Source organism: Ostrinia furnacalis, unplaced genomic scaffold, assembly GCF_004193835.3.
Source record: "Ostrinia furnacalis isolate ACB-3 unplaced genomic scaffold, ASM419383v2 OfSCF0312, whole genome shotgun sequence".
Classification (NCBI taxonomy): Eukaryota; Metazoa; Arthropoda; class Insecta; order Lepidoptera; family Crambidae; genus Ostrinia; species Ostrinia furnacalis.
Genome location: NW_021130551.1, coordinates 909069 through 927750, shown reverse-complemented (window position 1 = coordinate 927750; position 18682 = coordinate 909069). Strand labels below are relative to the sequence as shown.

Genomic DNA, 18682 nt, shown 5'->3' with positions numbered 1-18682 from the left:
GTTTATCCGAAGTCAGCTTAAACTGGCGGTAATAGGCGCATTTACGTTACTTATATTTATTTTAATCATTAAAATCGTATTTCACCTGTGATACTATTTGTGTGATGATGTAAGGTCACAAAAAATCAGCAAATTATGCGATGCCTTTCATTTTGAAATAGAAGCTCAGATTACAGATTCAAAGGACTTTGTACCTTGTTGCTTTCTGATAAGAATGTAAAGCTTTTGCCAGCTGTTTCGATCTTGGTTTTTGAGTTATGCGTGACATTCAACCATCTAATATCATTATTGCGTAAGCGATTTTGGAATTTAGAAATGAGAAGTAAGATCCGGATTGTGAATACGAGTATCTTTTGAATTTAACAAATCGGAGATCATTGAAATCGGTCCAGTCGTTCTCGAGTTATAAATGGTGTAACTGAAAATTAAATCATCACACTATTCTGTACGGAAGGCATTTATTGATGCCCAGTGAAAGTCACTTCTTAATACGGGTGGCATCTAACTAACTTTTTTGAAACGAGATTAGTACTGTCAAAAAATCATCCTGTGAAGGTTCACACTTTCAGTTCACTTATTTGATACCTATTTACCCGATTACGCGACGCAAAGGAGTGGTAATGAGTTTAACAGCCTATGTATTTTGATACTCTGACTATGTCTACAGCATTATAACCCTTATCCCTCATCAAGGGACCACAAACTACCTCTCACTTTCATAGGAAAGATCATGGTGTCGTGTCGTGACCGATGAAAGCGGCCTAGTGCAAACAGCACATTAGACTATACATTTTCGTTCCAAATTATGCCTTATTACCACTACGTAAGATGCCACAGTGTTTAGCTTGTTTACCTTCGAGATGGCAAGATAGGCAGAGCCCAGAGGCATTTGAGTAGGCGCCGGTTTCGAAAATTCTTTGCCTATTTAGGTTTAATTAGATTTACGCTTGATTCATAAATGATGTTTGCTTAAGTGAAGCAGCAAATTGAACGCACAGCGTCGGTACTCCAAGGTACTTTGTAAGCCACATTTTAAATGATAAATCGTATGAGGTTTAGGCACATCAAGATAAAAAAGAAAACCGGGTCAGATTACGCCCAACGATATTACTTACAATTTGTTTACTATGCAGTAAAGCATATATTGTCATTTGCCCAATGCGGGCTAAATACAACCCAATTAAAGCGACTTACGTTGAGGGTTAGAGTCTGGATAGCGCATTTCTTTCAGTCCACCTACAAGGTGGACCGACGACATCGTAAAGGTAGCAGGGAAGCGCTGGACGCAGGCCGCTACCAATAAGTAGATCAACGTGGAAAGCATTGGGGGAGGCCAATGTTCAGCAGTGGACGGCCCATGAATGAAATGATGATGATGATTTCTTTCAGTTACCAAGACCAAGTTGACTTTTGCAAGTTGTAGATACGATCAGATCAAACAGTTTAACGAGCGTATACAATTTTTAAGTAATTTTCATTGTTTTTGGACCTGATAAAGAAATAACTTTAAAAACACCGCCTTTAAAAAGTAATCTAATCGTCTCCGTTTTAATTTCCAGGTAACTACTCCGTAGAACACATCGACAAGGTGTGCCTATCGTTGCGGGAGCAGTACGGCAAGTGCGTGAAGGTGGCTGGCCTGTTAGGCCGGCCTGACATGCTGTTTGTGTTCGACGCGGGAGAGGTGGAGAGGGTCTTCAGGGGAGAGGATGCAGCCCCACACAGGTAACAATAGTTTCAACTAAGAACCCCAATAACCAATTGATGTCTTCTATACTGGACAAAATCTCCTTGCTGAACATATTCCACAACGACCGGTCCTGCACAGCCCGCTTTCAGGTGCTTCACGTGACCTACATCATATTGTCAGTCCACCGAGTGGGAGGATTTTTCTGCCCAACAGTTATAGCCATCAGTTGTCTGAACTATGTGCTCTGCAAAAAAGCAGGCAAGGAACGAACGAAATCACAACATCATGAAGGTAGCTGGAAGGCACTTACCAACCGTTCAATACGGAAATCATTAGGGGACGTTCTATGTTCAGCAGTAGAATTATGATGATGATGAGTAACTTATACTTATTATTTTTATAATAATATATTAGCTAATTTCCTTATTAGTCATGATTTATAGTTAGTAAGTAATTCAATTTTCTTTTTCATTTGTAGACCATCAATGCCGTCTCTGAACTACTACAAACACGTCTTGAGGAAGGATTTCTTTGGTGCCGAAGAGAATTGCGCAGGCGTTATAGCGGTGTAAGTTTAAAAGAAAATGGGCACACGTGGATAATTTACTTCGTTCATAGAAAAATACGTACACACAGTTAACTGCAAAGCTTAACAGATACAATGGTGCGCGAAAATAACCTTTAAAAATTAAGACAATATGGGAAAGTTATTGAAAATCTAATGGGCGAATTAGATTTTAAATATTTTTTTCGCGAAAGATATCACGATTAAAAACAATTAAGATAAAGTTGTATTGTTAAATTGGTCTATAGAGCTAATTAAAAAAAAATTGATACTGATTACAAAGTCACCCTGTATAAAAAACATACAGTCGAATTGAGAACCTCCTTCTTTTTTGAAGTCGGTTAATAACAATGAAAACACAACCGATGAATTACTTCAAATTCCAGACACGGTGACTCCTGGTCAGCGTTCAGAACTAAAGTATCCCGAGTGGCGCTGAGCACAGTGGCAGCAGCACAGTACACAGAACCTGTGGCACAGGTGGCAGATGCCTTTATCGATAGGTATATCTTCGATTTAAAACGATTATTTATAAAGTATTTGGAGTTATTTCCTTTCTTCATATTTGACGTTTACGTTTCAGAGTACGAAAAATTAGAAACAAAAATTTGGAAACTCCAGACGACTTTTTGAATGAAATTCACAAATGGTCTCTTGAGTGTAAGTAGTCGTTGTTACTTCTGACAAACCATTATTTAACTGAGTTAACACGTCATTAACTATTGGTTTTCGCGCGGTTTGAATTTATCTTTTCAGTATTATGTGTAGATATTATTATGTAGATACATTCTCTAAATTGTTGAAAACTATGTATGTGTGATACTGAATAAAGATGTTTTCTTTCTTTGTTTGTTTCCTTGCTTTAGTACTTAATCTGCGCTAGAGTTATTAGGCCAATCAAGTACTTAGTCAGTCAGCCTATCAAAACCATAATTCTTCAAAAGCTGAAACACTCTCTCCCGTCTCTTTATCTTTAACAGACTCTTTTGAATTAGGTACTTATATTCCAAATGAAACTTTCATGGCTGTCCCAGGTCCCTAAATAATAAAAAGAACACCATTTTATTATTTCAGCTCTAAGCTTAATAGCTCTTGACACAAGACTAGGCTGCTTCGAAGCTCGTTCTGGCTCGGAGAGTCAGCAGTTAATAGATGCTGTCAACACGTTCTTTCTGTGCGTGGGAGAGCTGGAGCTAAGAGCCCCGTGGTGGAGGATATACCCCACTGCTATGTTTAGGAGATACATCGCTGCTTTGGACACCATCCTCAGGTAAATATTTGACTTAAATCGGTGTTAGTTTACGTCAGTTCTCTGTTAGACGATGGCATAAATGCAAGCTACTAAGCTATTGCATTGGCATGATTTCATGTAGGTAAATCATAAACATTGGTGGCAGTTGGAGACCATCACCAGTTGGTTAGAGAAAAGTCCTAACAGGATGCTTCTTTCAGAGTATAAATGTCACCGTAAAATTGTGAATTCTGTCAGATTATAATCTGACGTAGTTAAATTACAATCTAACCTAACCTAACCCACTGTTAGTTTACAATCTAACGCGTTATATTATAAACTGACAGAGTTCATAATTTCACGTTGACATAAACACATCTTAGCAATCATTTTGGTAAATACAAGATCAGATGGTTGCAGATCTGATAGAAAAAAAAGCTTTGATCACTTCCACCACTAGTCCTAACCTTTGAGAGATTATACTGATGGCTATAGACCCCTCATATGAGTCTTCCAGCGACTTGGCCCATAGCTTAGTCCACGGGTCAAGTCGCTGTATGACTATTTTTTCTCAAAATTATAAACATCTTTCAGAGTAATTCAGAAACCAAGATCTTAAATGTAGACAGATAAGCAGTGCCGCAAGAGACGAGAGAAGAGTGTTTTTATCAGCATTTGCATGTTCTTTTCCAGTGTAACTCTGAGACACGTGGAGAGGGCGCTGGAGGAGCTGAAGACTGTCACCAACAAGTCCTTACTTCAGGACCTGGTCGCGGCCGCCGGGCCCAAAGTGGCTGCCGTGGCTGCTCTCGACATGTTCCTTGTGGGAATTGACACGGTAATGACACACTAATGCCCGTTTTCACCATCAGTTCCTAAGTTTTAAGTGACCCCTATGAAAACAAAATTCCTGCTATGTGTTACCATAGGGGTCACTTAAAAATTAGGGACTGATGGTGAAAACGAAAAAAAAAAAGTACCTAGCCAATAAGAAGTGTTGTGGCTTACTTGGAAGTTAAAGGTTCTTATAACACGTACATAAAAGTTACTTGTGACAATTAGAGACCAATGATAAATATCCAATGAGTCAAGTATAAGGGAAGTTATCAGGATTAGTTCCTTGATACACGCGCCTGTAGAAGTTTTCATAGTCAATGTTACTTGCAATAGATGTAGCTACACCATTAAGTGCTCGCTCTGGACTTTTGTTTAAGACTTAGAAAATATATCTCTACATTGTTATATTACATACATAGTTTAGTTACTGGTAAAAACTAGTTTTTATACGAGTATTGTAGGTTCGAGGATCGATACAGAAAAAACTTTATTAGGGACCCATAAAACCAGCCAGAATTAAACTTAGTACATTTCATTGAGACTGATAAAAATAGTTTACCTCATAATTTATTGTTTTTAAATAATTCAATTGTTCAAGGATTTTAATAACAATCCATTATTCATTTCCAGACATCCAATGCGGTGGCTTCAACGTTATACCAGCTGGCATTAAGGCCGGAAGTCCAGGACAGAATCCACGAGGAAGTCACCAAGGCTCTGCAGGGCAGGCCCATGAAACCTGGAGACATTAACCAGATGCCTTACCTGAAGGCTTGTGTTAAAGAGGTTTTAAGGTAAGTAAATACATTGACAAACATCCAACATGAATGCTTTTAAATGCATCCAACATGTGATAACACATTGTGGGGTTTGGCAGTGAATTTAAGAATGAACTTAATTCCAGAATGTATCCAGTTGTAATTGGAAATGGTCGGCAACTCACCAAAGATACAGTTATTTGTGGCTACAACATACCAAAAGGCGTAAGTATTTGATACCTAGTTATTATACTGATACTTACATATTAGTTAACAGTATGCATTAGTTTTATCACAGATAATATAATACTAGTGTTTTATATTGTAGATAAACAAGCCTGCAACGAGCGAGGTAAATTAAAGAGAAATAAAGTCCACGCCCCTACCCTGGTCAGACGGGTTGGGCCGCCTCCCCTCACATAATTTGTCCTTTAGCCGCCTTTTGCGATATTTTTATATAACAGACGGCTAAGAATGAAAGAATATAAAGTCTTTTTCATCCCTTCCAGACCCAAGTGATATTTCAACATTACGTCATGGGCAACAGCGAGGAGAACTTCACCCGTGCGTCCGACTTTATGCCGGAGCGCTGGATGCGGCGGACGCCTGGTCAGACGCACAGCGCCTTCGCGTCGCTGCCGTTCGGGTTTGGAAAGCGCATGTGTCTCGGCAGGCGCTTCGCTGAGCTCGAGATACATACTATTATTTGCAAGGTAATGATCTTCTCTGTCCTTTTTCCTCTTTCTTTGCCAGAACGGTGGTGACCACGTTGAGGAGTCTACTTAACTAGGTGGTAGGGGATACATCTCTGCACGATCTCCCGCCAACTTTCCCTGGTAGCAGACGCTTCGCGCAGTCAGACTCGGTTTCCCACTCCAGATTTCACTGGATCAGTCCAGCGCATAGATGATCTGTAGCGCGATGCTAGTACCTTGTTCCCGGTACAATCAAAGGTGGAATTGTGTAAAGCAATCGTAATCATTTGACAGTTCATAACGTACGATAAAGTCAGTTAAACAAAGCGTTTGACTCAGGCAAGCATCGCGCTACACGTCATCTATGCGCTGAACTGATCCAGTGAATTCTGGGCATTTTCTAATCTACGAGCTATGTGCGCCGCCCGCTGCCACTTGATTTTAGCAATTCTGCTATCTGAATTTAGAAGATTTATGAATTGCTAAATCTTCATTATATTGCCATAATAACGTGTAAATCTGTTTCTTGTCTGCAGATGGTACAGGCCTTCAAGATGGAGTACCACCACGAGCCCTTGGAGTACCACATCCACCCCATGTACACACCCAACGGCCCGATACGGTTGAAGCTGATTGAACGATTCTCATAACTTTAATAATATTATGACCGCAGGTCAGAATAGGTAGAGGGTTTGTGTTTTCATAATTATTTAAAGCTCTTTGTAGCGTCGCGGGATTGAATCCCGATGGGGGATGTTTTACTATAAAAGCACTACATTATTTATTATTTACTTATCTAATCTATTCCGATGTATGGTCGTAGGTAGGTACCTATAAATATAATGTACATTACAGACATAAATGATTCCGTAGTGCCAGAGTGGTGTAATATACCAAATAAATTCGTTAATATTGTTTTTTTTTTTAAAATGAGATGTTGAAAATTAATTACAAAAAATATACGTGTGAAAATCGTGAGTTTTCTGGGAAAATTCACTGATTTCCTAAACTAAGGAGTTAGTTTTGATTTCACTGTTTGTTTTTCGATCTATACTCGTAATAACTGCCTTAAGTCTTGACCATTAGTTGAAATATAAGTTTTCTAAAGGTATTTGATTTAATTTTACAGTTTTTCAATTTGTAACTAACTATTGAAAATATTTTTATTGTAACTTTTGAGTAGCATCTATTTCAATAATAATGTAAAAATAGCGTTAATACAGTCTTTGTACAGATATAATATTTTAAGACAAGAACTGCTGTATCTTTATTTTAATTAATAAGTAAAATATTTCTGTGTAAAATTATTTAAGAAATATTTTTACTTGTGTGAATTAAATATGGTGAATTTATAAATGTGATTTTTATTTATTCCGTAAAGCTTAAAACGTTACTGTTACTGGTATACAAACAACTAAGTACATTACAGTTGTTAAATATTAACTACTGGGTATACAGGGTGTATAGTTGAGAAACAATCGAGTGAGATCACTTATCGTTTCCACCCTGTTTGTATATCAAGGAATAAGATCTACAATATTCTACGTAATACCAGGCCTCCGTCACTCGCCTATGCCGGCCGAGATAATTACCTACAGCGCGCGACAACTTCAAGTTGCAAATCAGTCAGGACCGCCACGCGCCGTGACGCGCCTGTGAGCACACGCGTATTTCTATACACGCTCGGTCGATCATCGTTGAAATCAAGGTTTATTGTTCCAACAGCACTGTTATTCTTCTTTAATGGAAAATCGTAATATTTAGAAATAATAATTAACTGTAGTGATTTAAATAATTTAAAAACTACACTTTTTGAATAATTTTGAAATACTTATGACAAAAAAATGTAGAAAAAAAAAATTTTACCTAATAAAAATATTAACTTTTACTTTACCGTGTCTATTTTCCAACACTACACCTTTTAAAACTATTTGTCCAATTTTGAATTATCGTAATACTGAAGTTTATTAATAGGTACTTTAGAGATGATACGATTATACAAACACCACTAGATTAAAGTTTACCAATCGTAAATACAATAAATACTTCTTAAAATTAAGTTTTTATTTCTTTTACTTTGCTTATACAACCCTGACGCTTGAGCTGTGAGGTAGATCAATTCTGAACACAAAAAAATAGCGCTCTTGTGAGCGTAGTAGTAAGGTGCGATTTCGAATGCACCATGTGCGTTGGATATTTTGCATTATTATTATTACCGTTAAAATGCCGGCATCTGATCCTACACAAAGGAGTGCAATTTCTGTTGCTACTATTATGTATTCTGTGGTAATACGCTCTACATAATAATTGTAGGAATCGATTAAAATTCTGAACTACCGTACCATGAAGGCAATAGAGTGCTGAAAATATTGTGTAGGTCCTATATGTATGTATAACATACATATGTATACAGGGTGTCCCAAAAAATAGTGTCAAGCCGAAGCCCAGAAGTAGAGCATCACCTGTGTAATGTGTAGGTGTATTAAGTATCAATTTATCTGGTAATCTGTGTAATAAGCAGTTCACTATGTTTTTAATGTGAACAGTAATTCTGAATATTTAAATATTTTTTTACGTATTTGGGATCATATGAACTAGGTACCTAGGTAGTAAGTAATAACTTATCTTATGAAATAAATGAAACAACGAGTGACATTCATAGAATGTTTTACTTAGATTGACTCCACAAGCAATCTTACTAACATACATAAGTCAAAATTCAAAGTGACCCATTATACACGTTCTGTTTTGTATGGTAACTACACGATAGGCATACTAAAATATAAAACGTATCTTTAAAAATATCATTGTAACAAAACAAAACGAATATAATTCACGTCATTACATAGTAACTCTAGTCATTGAATGGCCACATAGCGTACTGGCAAATATATTTACAAAAATATCACAAACAAGTATGATTTATACATATTAATCACCGAATACAGGTTTATACATTTCTGTTTATATGTACATAAATATTTATTTTGACTAGGGAATATAATTACATATCAATATAATTTCGAGACTGCATCAAGTTATATTATGGCACTATTTTATACATATATAAAATAGGCATGCGAATAAAAAGCGCCTGGATTTATAAAGCTAATAAGGCAGTGATAGTAAACCTTTTCACAAAAAAGTTTGCAAGCATGTATTGCAAATAAAAGGTTCATTATTATAATATCACAATATTAACCATAACCTTAACGTTACTGTACAAATATTTAACAAAGAGTTTGAGCGTTGACAGTTGGTTTGACTGACATATGCCTGCGTTTGTTGAATGCGTAAATGGCAAGGGATACTGACAGCACCATGAAGACTGCTGAGCCTACAATCAGGTAGACGACTGACGACCCACTGGCAGGCTGTGCAATGTCGTTGCTGAGATGACTGACATCTCTCGCTTTTCTACTTCTGGGCTTAGTTCTGGCGAATTCAAAGTTGTCTGAAAAAGAAAGCGATAATTAAGTATGATTTCATATGTAAAAGACACTAGCAAATGAACAAAATATGTGTTTCAAACTTAAAAAAACTAAGTTAAACATATTTTGTTTAACGTACCTGCGTCAGTTTGAGCGCCATCTTCATAGAAATCTACATCATTGGAAGCTAATCTGCCAGTTCTAGACGACCTTATCTCGTTATCAACGGGGAACGGTGGCAGATAGGTGGAAGGTGGATTTGTACTGCTAGGAGCGTAGGGCTGTGGGCATTTAGGGTCTTTAGAGCCTGGGTAACAAGAGCTAGGTGTTGTGGGTCGGGGTGTTGTCGGTTTTGGACAGCGGGGGTCAGTGGAGCCAGGGTAACACCTTGGAGGTGCCTGAGTGGTTGGCCTGGGGCATCGTGGGTCATTGCTGCCAGGGTAGCAGTTAGGTGGGGCCTGAGTTGTTGGCCTGGGGCACCTAGGGTCATTACTGCCTGGGTAGCAGTTAGGAGGAGCTTGAGTGGTAGGTTTGGGGCATCGTGGGTCATTGCTGCCGGGGTAGCAGTTAGGAGGAGCTTGAGTGGTAGGCCTGGGGCAACGTGGATCATTGCTGCCTGGGTAGCAGTTAGGTGGGGACTGAGTCGTAGGCTTGGGGCATCGCGGGTCATTGCTGCCAGGGTAGCAGTTAGGTGGGGCCTGGGTTGTCGGTTTTGGACAGCGAGGATCGTTAGAGCCAGGGTAGCATCTAGGAGGAGCTTGTGTAGTTGGTTTCGGGCAACGAGGATCTGTGCTTCCTGGATAGCATTTAGGCTCAGGAGACGCAGGTGGCAAGTAAGTGGGAGGAGTTAATGTAGTTGGTCTTGATGGTTGAGGACAGTTAGGGTTAGGTGAACCTGGGTAGCAGACGGGTTTAGTTGGTTGAGGTGTTGTGGGTTTAGGACAACGTGGGTCAGTTGATCCTGGATAGCATCTAGGCGGGGCTTGTGTAGTGGGCTTGGGGCAGCGAGGGTCATTGCTGCCTGGATAGCAGTTAGGTGGGGCTTGGGTTGTCGGTTTTGGACAACGAGGGTCTGTGCTTCCTGGGTAGCAGTTAGGTGGAGCCTGGGTTGTCGGTTTTGGACAGCGAGGATCGTCTGAACCAGGGTAGCATCTAGGTGGGGCTTGCGTTGTTGGTTTAGGACAACGAGGATCTGTGCTTCCTGGATAGCATCTAGGCAGGGCTTGAGTGGTAGGCCTGGGGCATCGAGGGTCATTGCTGCCAGGGTAGCAGTTAGGTGGTGCCTGGGTTGTCGGTTTTGGACAACGAGGGTCTGTGCTTCCTGGGTAGCAGTTAGGTGGTGCCTGGGTGGTTGGCCGGGGGCACCGTGGGTCATTGCTACCGGGGTAGCAGTTAGGTGGAGCCTGGGTTGTCGGTTTTGGACAACGAGGATCTGTGCTTCCTGGGTAACAGTTAGGTGGTGCCTGGGTTGTTGGACGGGGGCACCGTGGGTCATTGCTTCCGGGGTAGCAGTTAGGTGGAGCCTGGGTTGTCGGTTTTGGACAACGAGGATCGTCTGAGCCAGGGTAGCATCTAGGTGGGGCTTGCGTTGTTGGTTTAGGACAACGAGGATCAGTGCTTCCTGGGTAGCAGTTAGGTGGTGCTTGTGTAGTTACTTTCGGGCAACGAGGATCTGTAGATCCAGGGTAGCATCTAGGAGGAGCTTGTGTTGTGGGTTTGGGGCAACGAGGATCATTGCTGCCAGGGTAACATTTAGGCTCAGGAGACGCAGGTGGTAAGTAAGTGGGAGGTGTCAATGTAGTTGGTCTTGAAGGTTGTGGGCAGTTCGGGTCAGGTGAACCTGGGTAGCAGACTGGTTTTGTTGGCTGAGGAGTTGTAGGTTTCGGACAACGTAGGTCAGTTGATCCTGGATAACACCTTGGTGGTGCTGGAGTCGTTGGTTTGGGGCATCGCGGGTCATTATTACCGGGGAAGCAGTTAGGAGGTGCAGGAGTTGTTGGTTTGGGGCAGCGAGGATCAGTAGATCCTGGGTAGCATCTGGGTGGAGCTGGTGTCGTTGGTTTTGGACAACGAGGATCATTGCTTCCTGGATAACAGTTAGGAGGCGCGGGCGTTGTAGGCTTGGGGCAACGAGGGTCATTATTACCGGGGAAGCAGTTAGGAGGTGCAGGGGTTGTTGGTTTAGGGCAGCGAGGATCAGTAGATCCTGGGTAGCATCTGGGTGGAGCTGGTGTCGTTGGTTTTGGACATCTAGGATCATTGTTTCCTGGATAACAGTTAGGGGGAGCTGGAGTTGTGGGCTTGGGGCACCGAGGATCATTATTACCGGGGAAGCAGTTAGGAGGTGCAGGGGTTGTTGGTTTAGGGCAGCGAGGATCAGTAGATCCTGGGTAGCATCTGGGTGGAGCTGGTGTCGTTGGTTTTGGACATCTAGGATCATTGTTTCCTGGATAACAGTTAGGGGGAGCTGGAGTTGTAGGCTTGGGGCAACGAGGGTCATTATTTCCTGGGAAACAGTTAGGAGGCGCGGGCGTTGTAGGCTTGGGGCAACGTGGGTCCGCACTACCAGGGAAGCATTTTGGTGTAGCCGTAGACGGTGGCAAATATGTTGGAGGTGTCAATGTGGTAGGCCTTGGTGGTTGAGGACATTTAGGGTCGGGTGAGCCTGGATAGCAGACGGGTTTAGGAGTAGTTGGTTTAGGACAACGTGGGTCTGTTGACCCAGGGAAGCATTTAGGTGGAGCCGGGGTAGTAGGCTTGGGGCATCGTGAATCTGTGCTGCCAGGATAACATCTTGGTGGTGCGGGGGTTGTTGGTTTGGGGCAACGAGGATCGGTGTTGCCTGGGTAACAATTAGGAGCAGCCGGCGTGGTAGGCTTTGGACATCTTGGGTCGTTATTACCAGGGAAGCAGTTAGGAGGCGCAGGAGTAGTAGGCTTGGGGCACCGCGGATCAGTGTTGCCTGGGTAACAGTTTGGTGCAGAAGGAGTAGTGGGTTTAGGACAACGGGGATCGGTGTTACCTGGGTAACAGTTAGGAGGAGCAGGAGTAGTTGGTTTGGGACAACGAGGGTCAGTAGATCCAGGGAAGCACCTGGGTGGAGCAGGAGTGGTAGGCTGAGGGCAGCGAGGATCTGTGCTGCCAGGGAAGCATCTAGGCGGAGCTGGAGTAGTTGGTTTTGGGCATCGAAGATCTGTGTTGCCAGGGTAGCAATTTGGTGGTGCTGGTGTCGTAGGCTTTGGACAGCGAGGATCTGTGCTACCTGGGAAGCACTTAGGTGAAGCTGTCGAAGGTGGTAGGTATGTGGGAGGAGTCAAAGTTGTGGGTCTTGGTGGTTGGGGACAGCTGGGATCAGGTGATCCTGGGTAGCAGACTAGTTTTGTCGGCTGAGGAGTTGTAGGTTTTGGACAACGTGGGTCCGTGCTGCCTGGGTAGCATCTTGGTGGAGCAGGAGTTGTAGGCTTGGGGCAACGAGGGTCTGTGCTTCCAGGGAAACAATTCGGGGGCGCAGGTGTCGTAGGCCTTGGGCAACGTGGGTCGTTATTTCCTGGGAAACAATTGGGTGGGGCAGGCGTTGTCGGTTTTGGGCATCTGGGGTCAGTGTTTCCAGGATAGCAGTTCGGTGGAGCTGGAGTAGTTGGTTTTGGGCAGCGGGAATCTGTGCTGCCAGGATAACATCTTGGTGGTGCGGGGGTTGTTGGTTTGGGACATCTAGGATCATTGTTTCCTGGATAACAGTTAGGAGGCGCGGGAGTTGTGGGCTTGGGGCAACGAGGGTCATTATTTCCTGGGAAACAGTTAGGAGGCGCGGGCGTTGTAGGTTTGGGGCAACGTGGGTCCGTACTACCAGGGAAGCAGTTAGGAGGCGCAGGAGTAGTTGGTTTGGGACAGCGAGGGTCAGTAGATCCAGGGAAGCACCTAGGTGGAGCTGGTGTCGTAGGCTGAGGGCAACGAGGATCTGTGCTACCAGGAAAGCATCTAGGTGGAGCCGGAGTAGTTGGTTTGGGGCATCGAGGGTCTGAGCTTCCAGGATAGCAGTTTGGCTGGGACGGTGTCGTTGGTTTTGGACAACGAGGATCAGTACTACCAGGGTAGCATTTTGGTGTAGCTGTGGATGGAGGCAAGTAAGTAGGAGGTGTTAAGGTAGTTGGCCTTGGTGGTTGAGGACAGCTAGGGTCGGGTGAACCTGGGTAACAAACCGGTTTGGGGGTTGTTGGTTTAGGACAGCGAGAATCTGTCGAGTCAGGATAGCATTTAGGTGGGGCTGGCGTGGTGGGTCTAGGACAACGCGGATCATTGTTGCCTGGGTAGCAATTTGGAGGCGCCTGGGTAGTAGGCTTAGGGCATCGTGGATCATTGCTACCAGGGTAACAGTTAGGAGGCGCTTGAGTTGTAGGCTTGGGACAGCGGGGGTCCGTGCTGCCAGGGTAGCATCTAGGTGGGGCTGGTGTAGTAGGTTGAGGGCAGCGAGGATCCGTGCTGCCAGGGAAGCACCTAGGTGGGGCCGGGGTCGTTGGCTGTGGGCAGCGAGGGTCTGTGCTGCCTGGGAAGCAACGAGGAGGGGCAGGAGTCGTAGGCTTAGGGCAGCGAGGATCATTGCTACCGGGGTAGCAGTTTGGTGGTGCAGGAGTAGTTGGTTTGGGACACCTTGGATCAGTGCTTCCAGGATAACAGTTTGGTGGAGCTGGTGTAGTAGGCTTGGGACAACGGGGGTCAGTACTTCCTGGGAAGCACCTGGGAGGGGCCGGAGTTGTAGGTTTAGGGCAACGAGGATCATTGCTTCCGGGGTAACAGTTAGGAGGTGCAGGAGTAGTAGGCTTGGGGCAGCGAGGGTCAGTGCTGCCTGGGTAGCATTTTGGTGTTGCTGTAGAGGGTGGTAAATATGTAGGAGGTGTTAAGGTAGTTGGCCTTGGTGGTTGAGGACAGCTTGGGTCAGGTGATCCTGGGTAACAAACAGGTTTGGGACTAGTGGGTTTAGGACAGCGCGGGTCTGTGCTGCCAGGGAAACAATTAGGTGGCGCTGGTGTCGTAGGCCGGGGACATCTAGAGTCTGTGCTACCTGGATAGCATTTCAAAGGTTGAGGTGTAGTGGGTTTAGGGCAACGTGGGTCTGTGTTTCCGGGGTAACAGTTTGGCGGTGCCGGAGTAGTAGGTTTTGGACAACGAGGATCATTATTGCCAGGGTAGCAATTTGGTGGAGCCGGTGTCGTTGGCTTAGGGCATCGTGGGTCGTTGCTGCCAGGGTAGCATCTAGGCGGGGCTGGTGTAGTAGGTTGAGGGCAGCGAGGATCCGTGCTGCCAGGGAAGCACCTAGGTGGGGCCGGGGTCGTTGGCTGTGGGCAGCGAGGGTCCGTGCTGCCAGGGAAGCATCTAGGTGGCGCTGGAGTTGTAGGTTTAGGGCAACGAGGATCATTGCTACCGGGGTAACAGTTAGGTGGTGCTGGCGTAGTAGGCTTAGGGCATCTTGGGTCTGTATTTCCTGGGTAACAATTTGGTGGTGCAGGAGTAGTTGGTTTAGGGCAACGAGGATCTGTGGATCCAGGGTAGCAGTTTGGAGCTGCTGGTGTGGTAGGTTTCGGGCAACGAGGGTCGGTACTGCCTGGGAAGCACCTTGGCGGGGCAGGAGTTGTAGGCTTAGGGCAACGAGGATCGTTGCTTCCAGGATAGCAGTTCGGTGGGGCTGGTGTAGTGGGCTTTGGACACCGAGGGTCAGTACTACCAGGGTAGCATTTTGGTGTAGCTGTGGATGGAGGCAAGTAAGTAGGAGGTGTTAAGGTAGTTGGCCTTGGTGGTTGAGGACAGCTTGGGTCAGGTGATCCTGGATAGCAGACTGGTTTAGGACTTGTTGGTTTAGGACAACGTGCATCAGTGCTGCCAGGGTAGCAATTTGGTGGGGCAGGCGTAGTTGGCTTTGGACACCTAGGATCGGTGCTACCTGGATAGCAATTAGGTTGTGATGGTGTAGTTGGTTTAGGACACCGTGGGTCATTCGATCCTGGGAAGCATCTAGGTGGCGCAGGTGTCGTTGGTTTAGGGCAGCGTGGGTCTGTGCTGCCAGGGTAACAATTAGGCGGTGCAGGAGTAGTTGGTTTAGGGCAACGAGGATCAGTGGATCCAGGATAGCAATTCGGTGGTGCTGGTGTAGTTGGTTTAGGACAACGAGGATCTGAAGAACCGGGGTAACAGTTAGGTGGTGCAGGCGTAGTTGGTTTGGGGCACCGAGGATCAGTAGATCCGGGGTAGCAGTTAGGAGCGGACGGCGTAGTTGGTTTAGGACAACGAGGATCCGAAGAACCGGGGTAACAGTTAGGTGGTGCAGGCGTAGTTGGTTTTGGGCACCGAGGATCAGTAGATCCAGGGTAGCAGTTAGGAGCTGACGGCGTAGTTGGTTTCGGACACCGTGGATCATTGCTTCCAGGGTAGCAGTTCGGAGGTGCAGGTGTTGTTGGTCTTGGACAACGAGCATCAGTGCTACCTGGGTAGCATTTAGGAGCTTCAGGTGTTGTTGGTCGAGGGCAGCGAGGATCTGTACTTCCAGGGTAGCATCTTGGTGGAGCTGGTGTAGTTGGTCTCGGGCATCGTGCATCAGTGCTGCCTGGGTAGCATTTAGGTGCTTCAGGCGTAGTGGAAGGTGGTAAATATGTAGGAGGGGTAAGCGTTGTTGGGCGAGGTGGTTGAGGGCAGCTGGGGTCTGGTGAGCCAGGATAGCAGACTGGTTTAGGCGAGGTTGGTCGTGGACACCGTGGGTCTGTGCTACCAGGGTAGCATTTAGGAGCAGCAGGCGTAGTTGGTTTGGGGCAACGAGGATCCGTAGATCCAGGGTAGCAGTTAGGTGGTGCTGGCGTAGTAGGTTTAGGACAACGTGGGTCCGTGCTGCCAGGGTAGCAGTTAGGCGCTGAAGGTGTCGTTGGTTTGGGGCAACGAGGATCACTGCTACCAGGATAGCAGTTAGGAGGCGCAGGCGTAGTTGGTTTAGGGCAACGAGGATCCGTGCTGCCAGGGTAGCAGTTAGGCGCTGAAGGTGTCGTTGGTTTGGGGCAACGAGGATCACTGCTACCAGGGTAGCAGTTAGGAGGCGCAGGCGTAGTAGGTTTGGGGCAACGAGGATCTGTGGATCCAGGATAGCAGTTAGGTGGTGCTGGCGTAGTAGGTTTAGGACAACGTGGGTCCGTGCTGCCAGGGTAGCAGTTAGGCGCTGAAGGTGTTGTTGGTTTGGGGCAACGAGGATCAGTGCTACCAGGGTAGCAGTTAGGAGGCGCAGGCGTAGTTGGTTTGGGGCAACGAGGATCCGTAGATCCAGGGTAGCAGTTAGGTGGTGCTGGCGTAGTAGGTTTAGGACAACGTGGGTCCGTGCTGCCAGGGTAGCAGTTAGGCGCTGACGGTGTCGTTGGTTTGGGGCAACGAGGATCACTGCTACCAGGGTAGCAGTTAGGCGCTGAAGGTGTCGTTGGTTTGGGGCAACGAGGATCCGTAGATCCAGGATAGCAGTTAGGTGGTGCTGGCGTTGTCGGCTTAGGACAACGAGGATCTGTGCTGCCAGGGTAACAGTTAGGAGCCGCAGGCGTAGTTGGTTTGGGGCACCGAGGATCAGTGCTACCAGGGTAACAAGACGGAGCTGCTGTTGATGGTGGTAAATATGTTGGTGGTGTTAATGTTGTTTGACGTGTCGGCTGAGGACAGCTTGGGTCCGGAGATCCTGGGTAGCAGACTGGTTTAGGTGTCGTAGGTCTCGGGCAACGAGGATCTGTGCTCCCTGGGTAACAGCTTGGGCCAGATGTAGTGGGTGATGGGCATCTAGGATCGTTACTGCCCGGGAAACACCTAGGCGGTGCAGGTGTCGTAGGTTTAGGGCATCGTGGATCCGTGCTGCCAGGATAGCAGTTGGGCTGTGCTTGTGTCGTGGGCTGAGGACAACGTGGGTCAGTGCTGCCCGGGTAGCAGCTAGGAGCCGATGTTGTAGGCCGTGGGCAGCGAGGATCATTACTGCCAGGGTAGCAGTTCGGTACGGATGGCGTGGTAGGCCTAGGGCAGCGTGGGTCGGTGTTTCCTGGATAGCAGTTGGGAGCTGAAGGGGTGGTGGGTCGTGGACAGCGAGGGTCGGTACTGCCTGGGTAGCAGTTAGGCGCTGTAGGCGGTGCTGTCACGCTCGGGCACCTGGGGTCGGTAGATCCTGGGTAGCACTTAATCTGTGGTGGCGCTGTGACTCCCCCACAGCTGGGGTCTGTTGAGCCTGGGTAACACCTAGGTCTGAATGTTGTCGTTATCTCTTGTGTCGTTCCGCAGTTCGCTTCGCAGTTATTTGTACATAACTGAAAAAGAGTTAAATGCCTTTAGTAATCTATCAAAGTGAAGCACGGTATAAATAGCAGAAATTATGGTATCCGCCACAAGAAGTTTTAGTATATATGTAAGTAAATGCTTACCTCAACGTTACAAGTCAGGTACACTTGATCAGTCTCTGGGAAGCGGAAAGCGCTGACTTTGCTGTATGCAATCAACGTAGCGCCACTCTTTCCCGTGTTGGTTGACTTCTGCCAGAAGTCGATGAGCTTCTTTTTCCTGGAATTTTTTAACATTTACAAGTCACAATAACTAGTGACTCTTTACTTGGAAGAAATAGATGAGTTACTAGTAGGTTTGATTTCTCGTATTTTGCTGTTGCTGGTATAAACCAAAGATCCAAATTAAGAATAAAATTGTAAAAGAACTATGCAACGAGTATGGACTCCGTATGTAAAGATATTTAGCAGCATGCGTCAAAACGGTCTCTCGAATTTAGGTTAGGCGGTGCAGGAATAGTTGATTTTGCAACGAGGATCAGTGGATCCAGGATAGCAATTCGATGGTGCTGGTGTAGTCCATTTTGGACAACGAGGATCTGAAGAACCAGAGTAACAGTTTTTTCTCAACTTACTGGGGGCATCCTTCTTTGTCAGTCAGCTGGATCTTGTTAGTGCTAGGGCTGTCATAATTCTCGCTGTCGTACGCCCAGCAGTCGTGGATCTTCAGGTTGAACTGTTTCCTCGAATCCTTCAGGTACACCAGGATGGTCAGGAACTCTCCAATCTTGATAGAGCCAGTCAGTGGAGAAGTCTGCAACGAAGAAGAAAGGGTTAAAGTCACCGGACGAATAAGTATTTTCATAATTAAGAAGGCTGTTGTTATTTATGTTTCATTGCAGGATCAGATAGGTCTGTAATGGTGAATCTATGCTGCAGCAGCTGTCACGAATATTAATAATTATTAAGGAGTGTAAAATGTTCCTTCTACTCGTCTATAAAATGGCCTGGGTGATGTGTGTAGGCCAAATACTCCATTCGCATCTGGTAAAATTGGAGAGGGTCTAATTCTTGCAGTTAAGAATAACGACAATAATGATGGATGGGCATCTTTGCTTAAAGGTTGCTAAATATTTGTTTTGCAATAGATAGAAGTCGAAATTATCTTCGAACTCCACCTACGTTTTCTAATTCAT

The 18682-nt window shown here is 45.5% G+C and overlaps 2 protein-coding genes across 3 annotated transcripts in view; one reads left to right on the top strand and one right to left on the bottom strand.

The window, feature by feature from the left end:
- CYP49A1 (probable cytochrome P450 49a1-like) overlaps positions 1-6535 on the top strand; it is a 29003-nt gene extending 22468 nt beyond the window's left edge. The window contains exons 3-12 of the mRNA XM_028313424.1: positions 1560-1725; positions 2169-2258; positions 2642-2758; positions 2839-2915; positions 3330-3525; positions 4180-4324; positions 4954-5117; positions 5228-5306; positions 5591-5794; positions 6313-6535. Of these exons, the coding sequence (XP_028169225.1) occupies positions 1560-1725; positions 2169-2258; positions 2642-2758; positions 2839-2915; positions 3330-3525; positions 4180-4324; positions 4954-5117; positions 5228-5306; positions 5591-5794; positions 6313-6426 (1352 nt within the window). The 3' untranslated portion in view covers positions 6427-6535. The remainder of the gene's footprint in view (positions 1-1559; positions 1726-2168; positions 2259-2641; positions 2759-2838; positions 2916-3329; positions 3526-4179; positions 4325-4953; positions 5118-5227; positions 5307-5590; positions 5795-6312) is intronic.
- A 2139-nt stretch (positions 6536-8674) lies between these two features.
- Positions 8675-18682, bottom strand: part of zye (zona pellucida domain-containing protein zye) — a 78543-nt gene continuing 68535 nt past the window's right edge. The window contains exons 6-10 of one of the 2 annotated variants that reach the window (XM_028313306.1): positions 18122-18300; positions 17631-17766; positions 10529-17516; positions 9347-10003; positions 8675-9230 (exon numbers count right to left, since the gene is read on the bottom strand). In XM_028313306.1, the coding sequence (XP_028169107.1) occupies positions 9007-9230; positions 9347-10003; positions 10529-17516; positions 17631-17766; positions 18122-18300 (8184 nt within the window). In that variant the 3' untranslated portion in view covers positions 8675-9006. Of the gene's footprint in view, positions 9231-9346; positions 10255-10528; positions 17517-17630; positions 17767-18121; positions 18301-18682 lie in introns of both variants that reach the window. The other variant, XM_028313299.1, reaches the window with a different exon arrangement.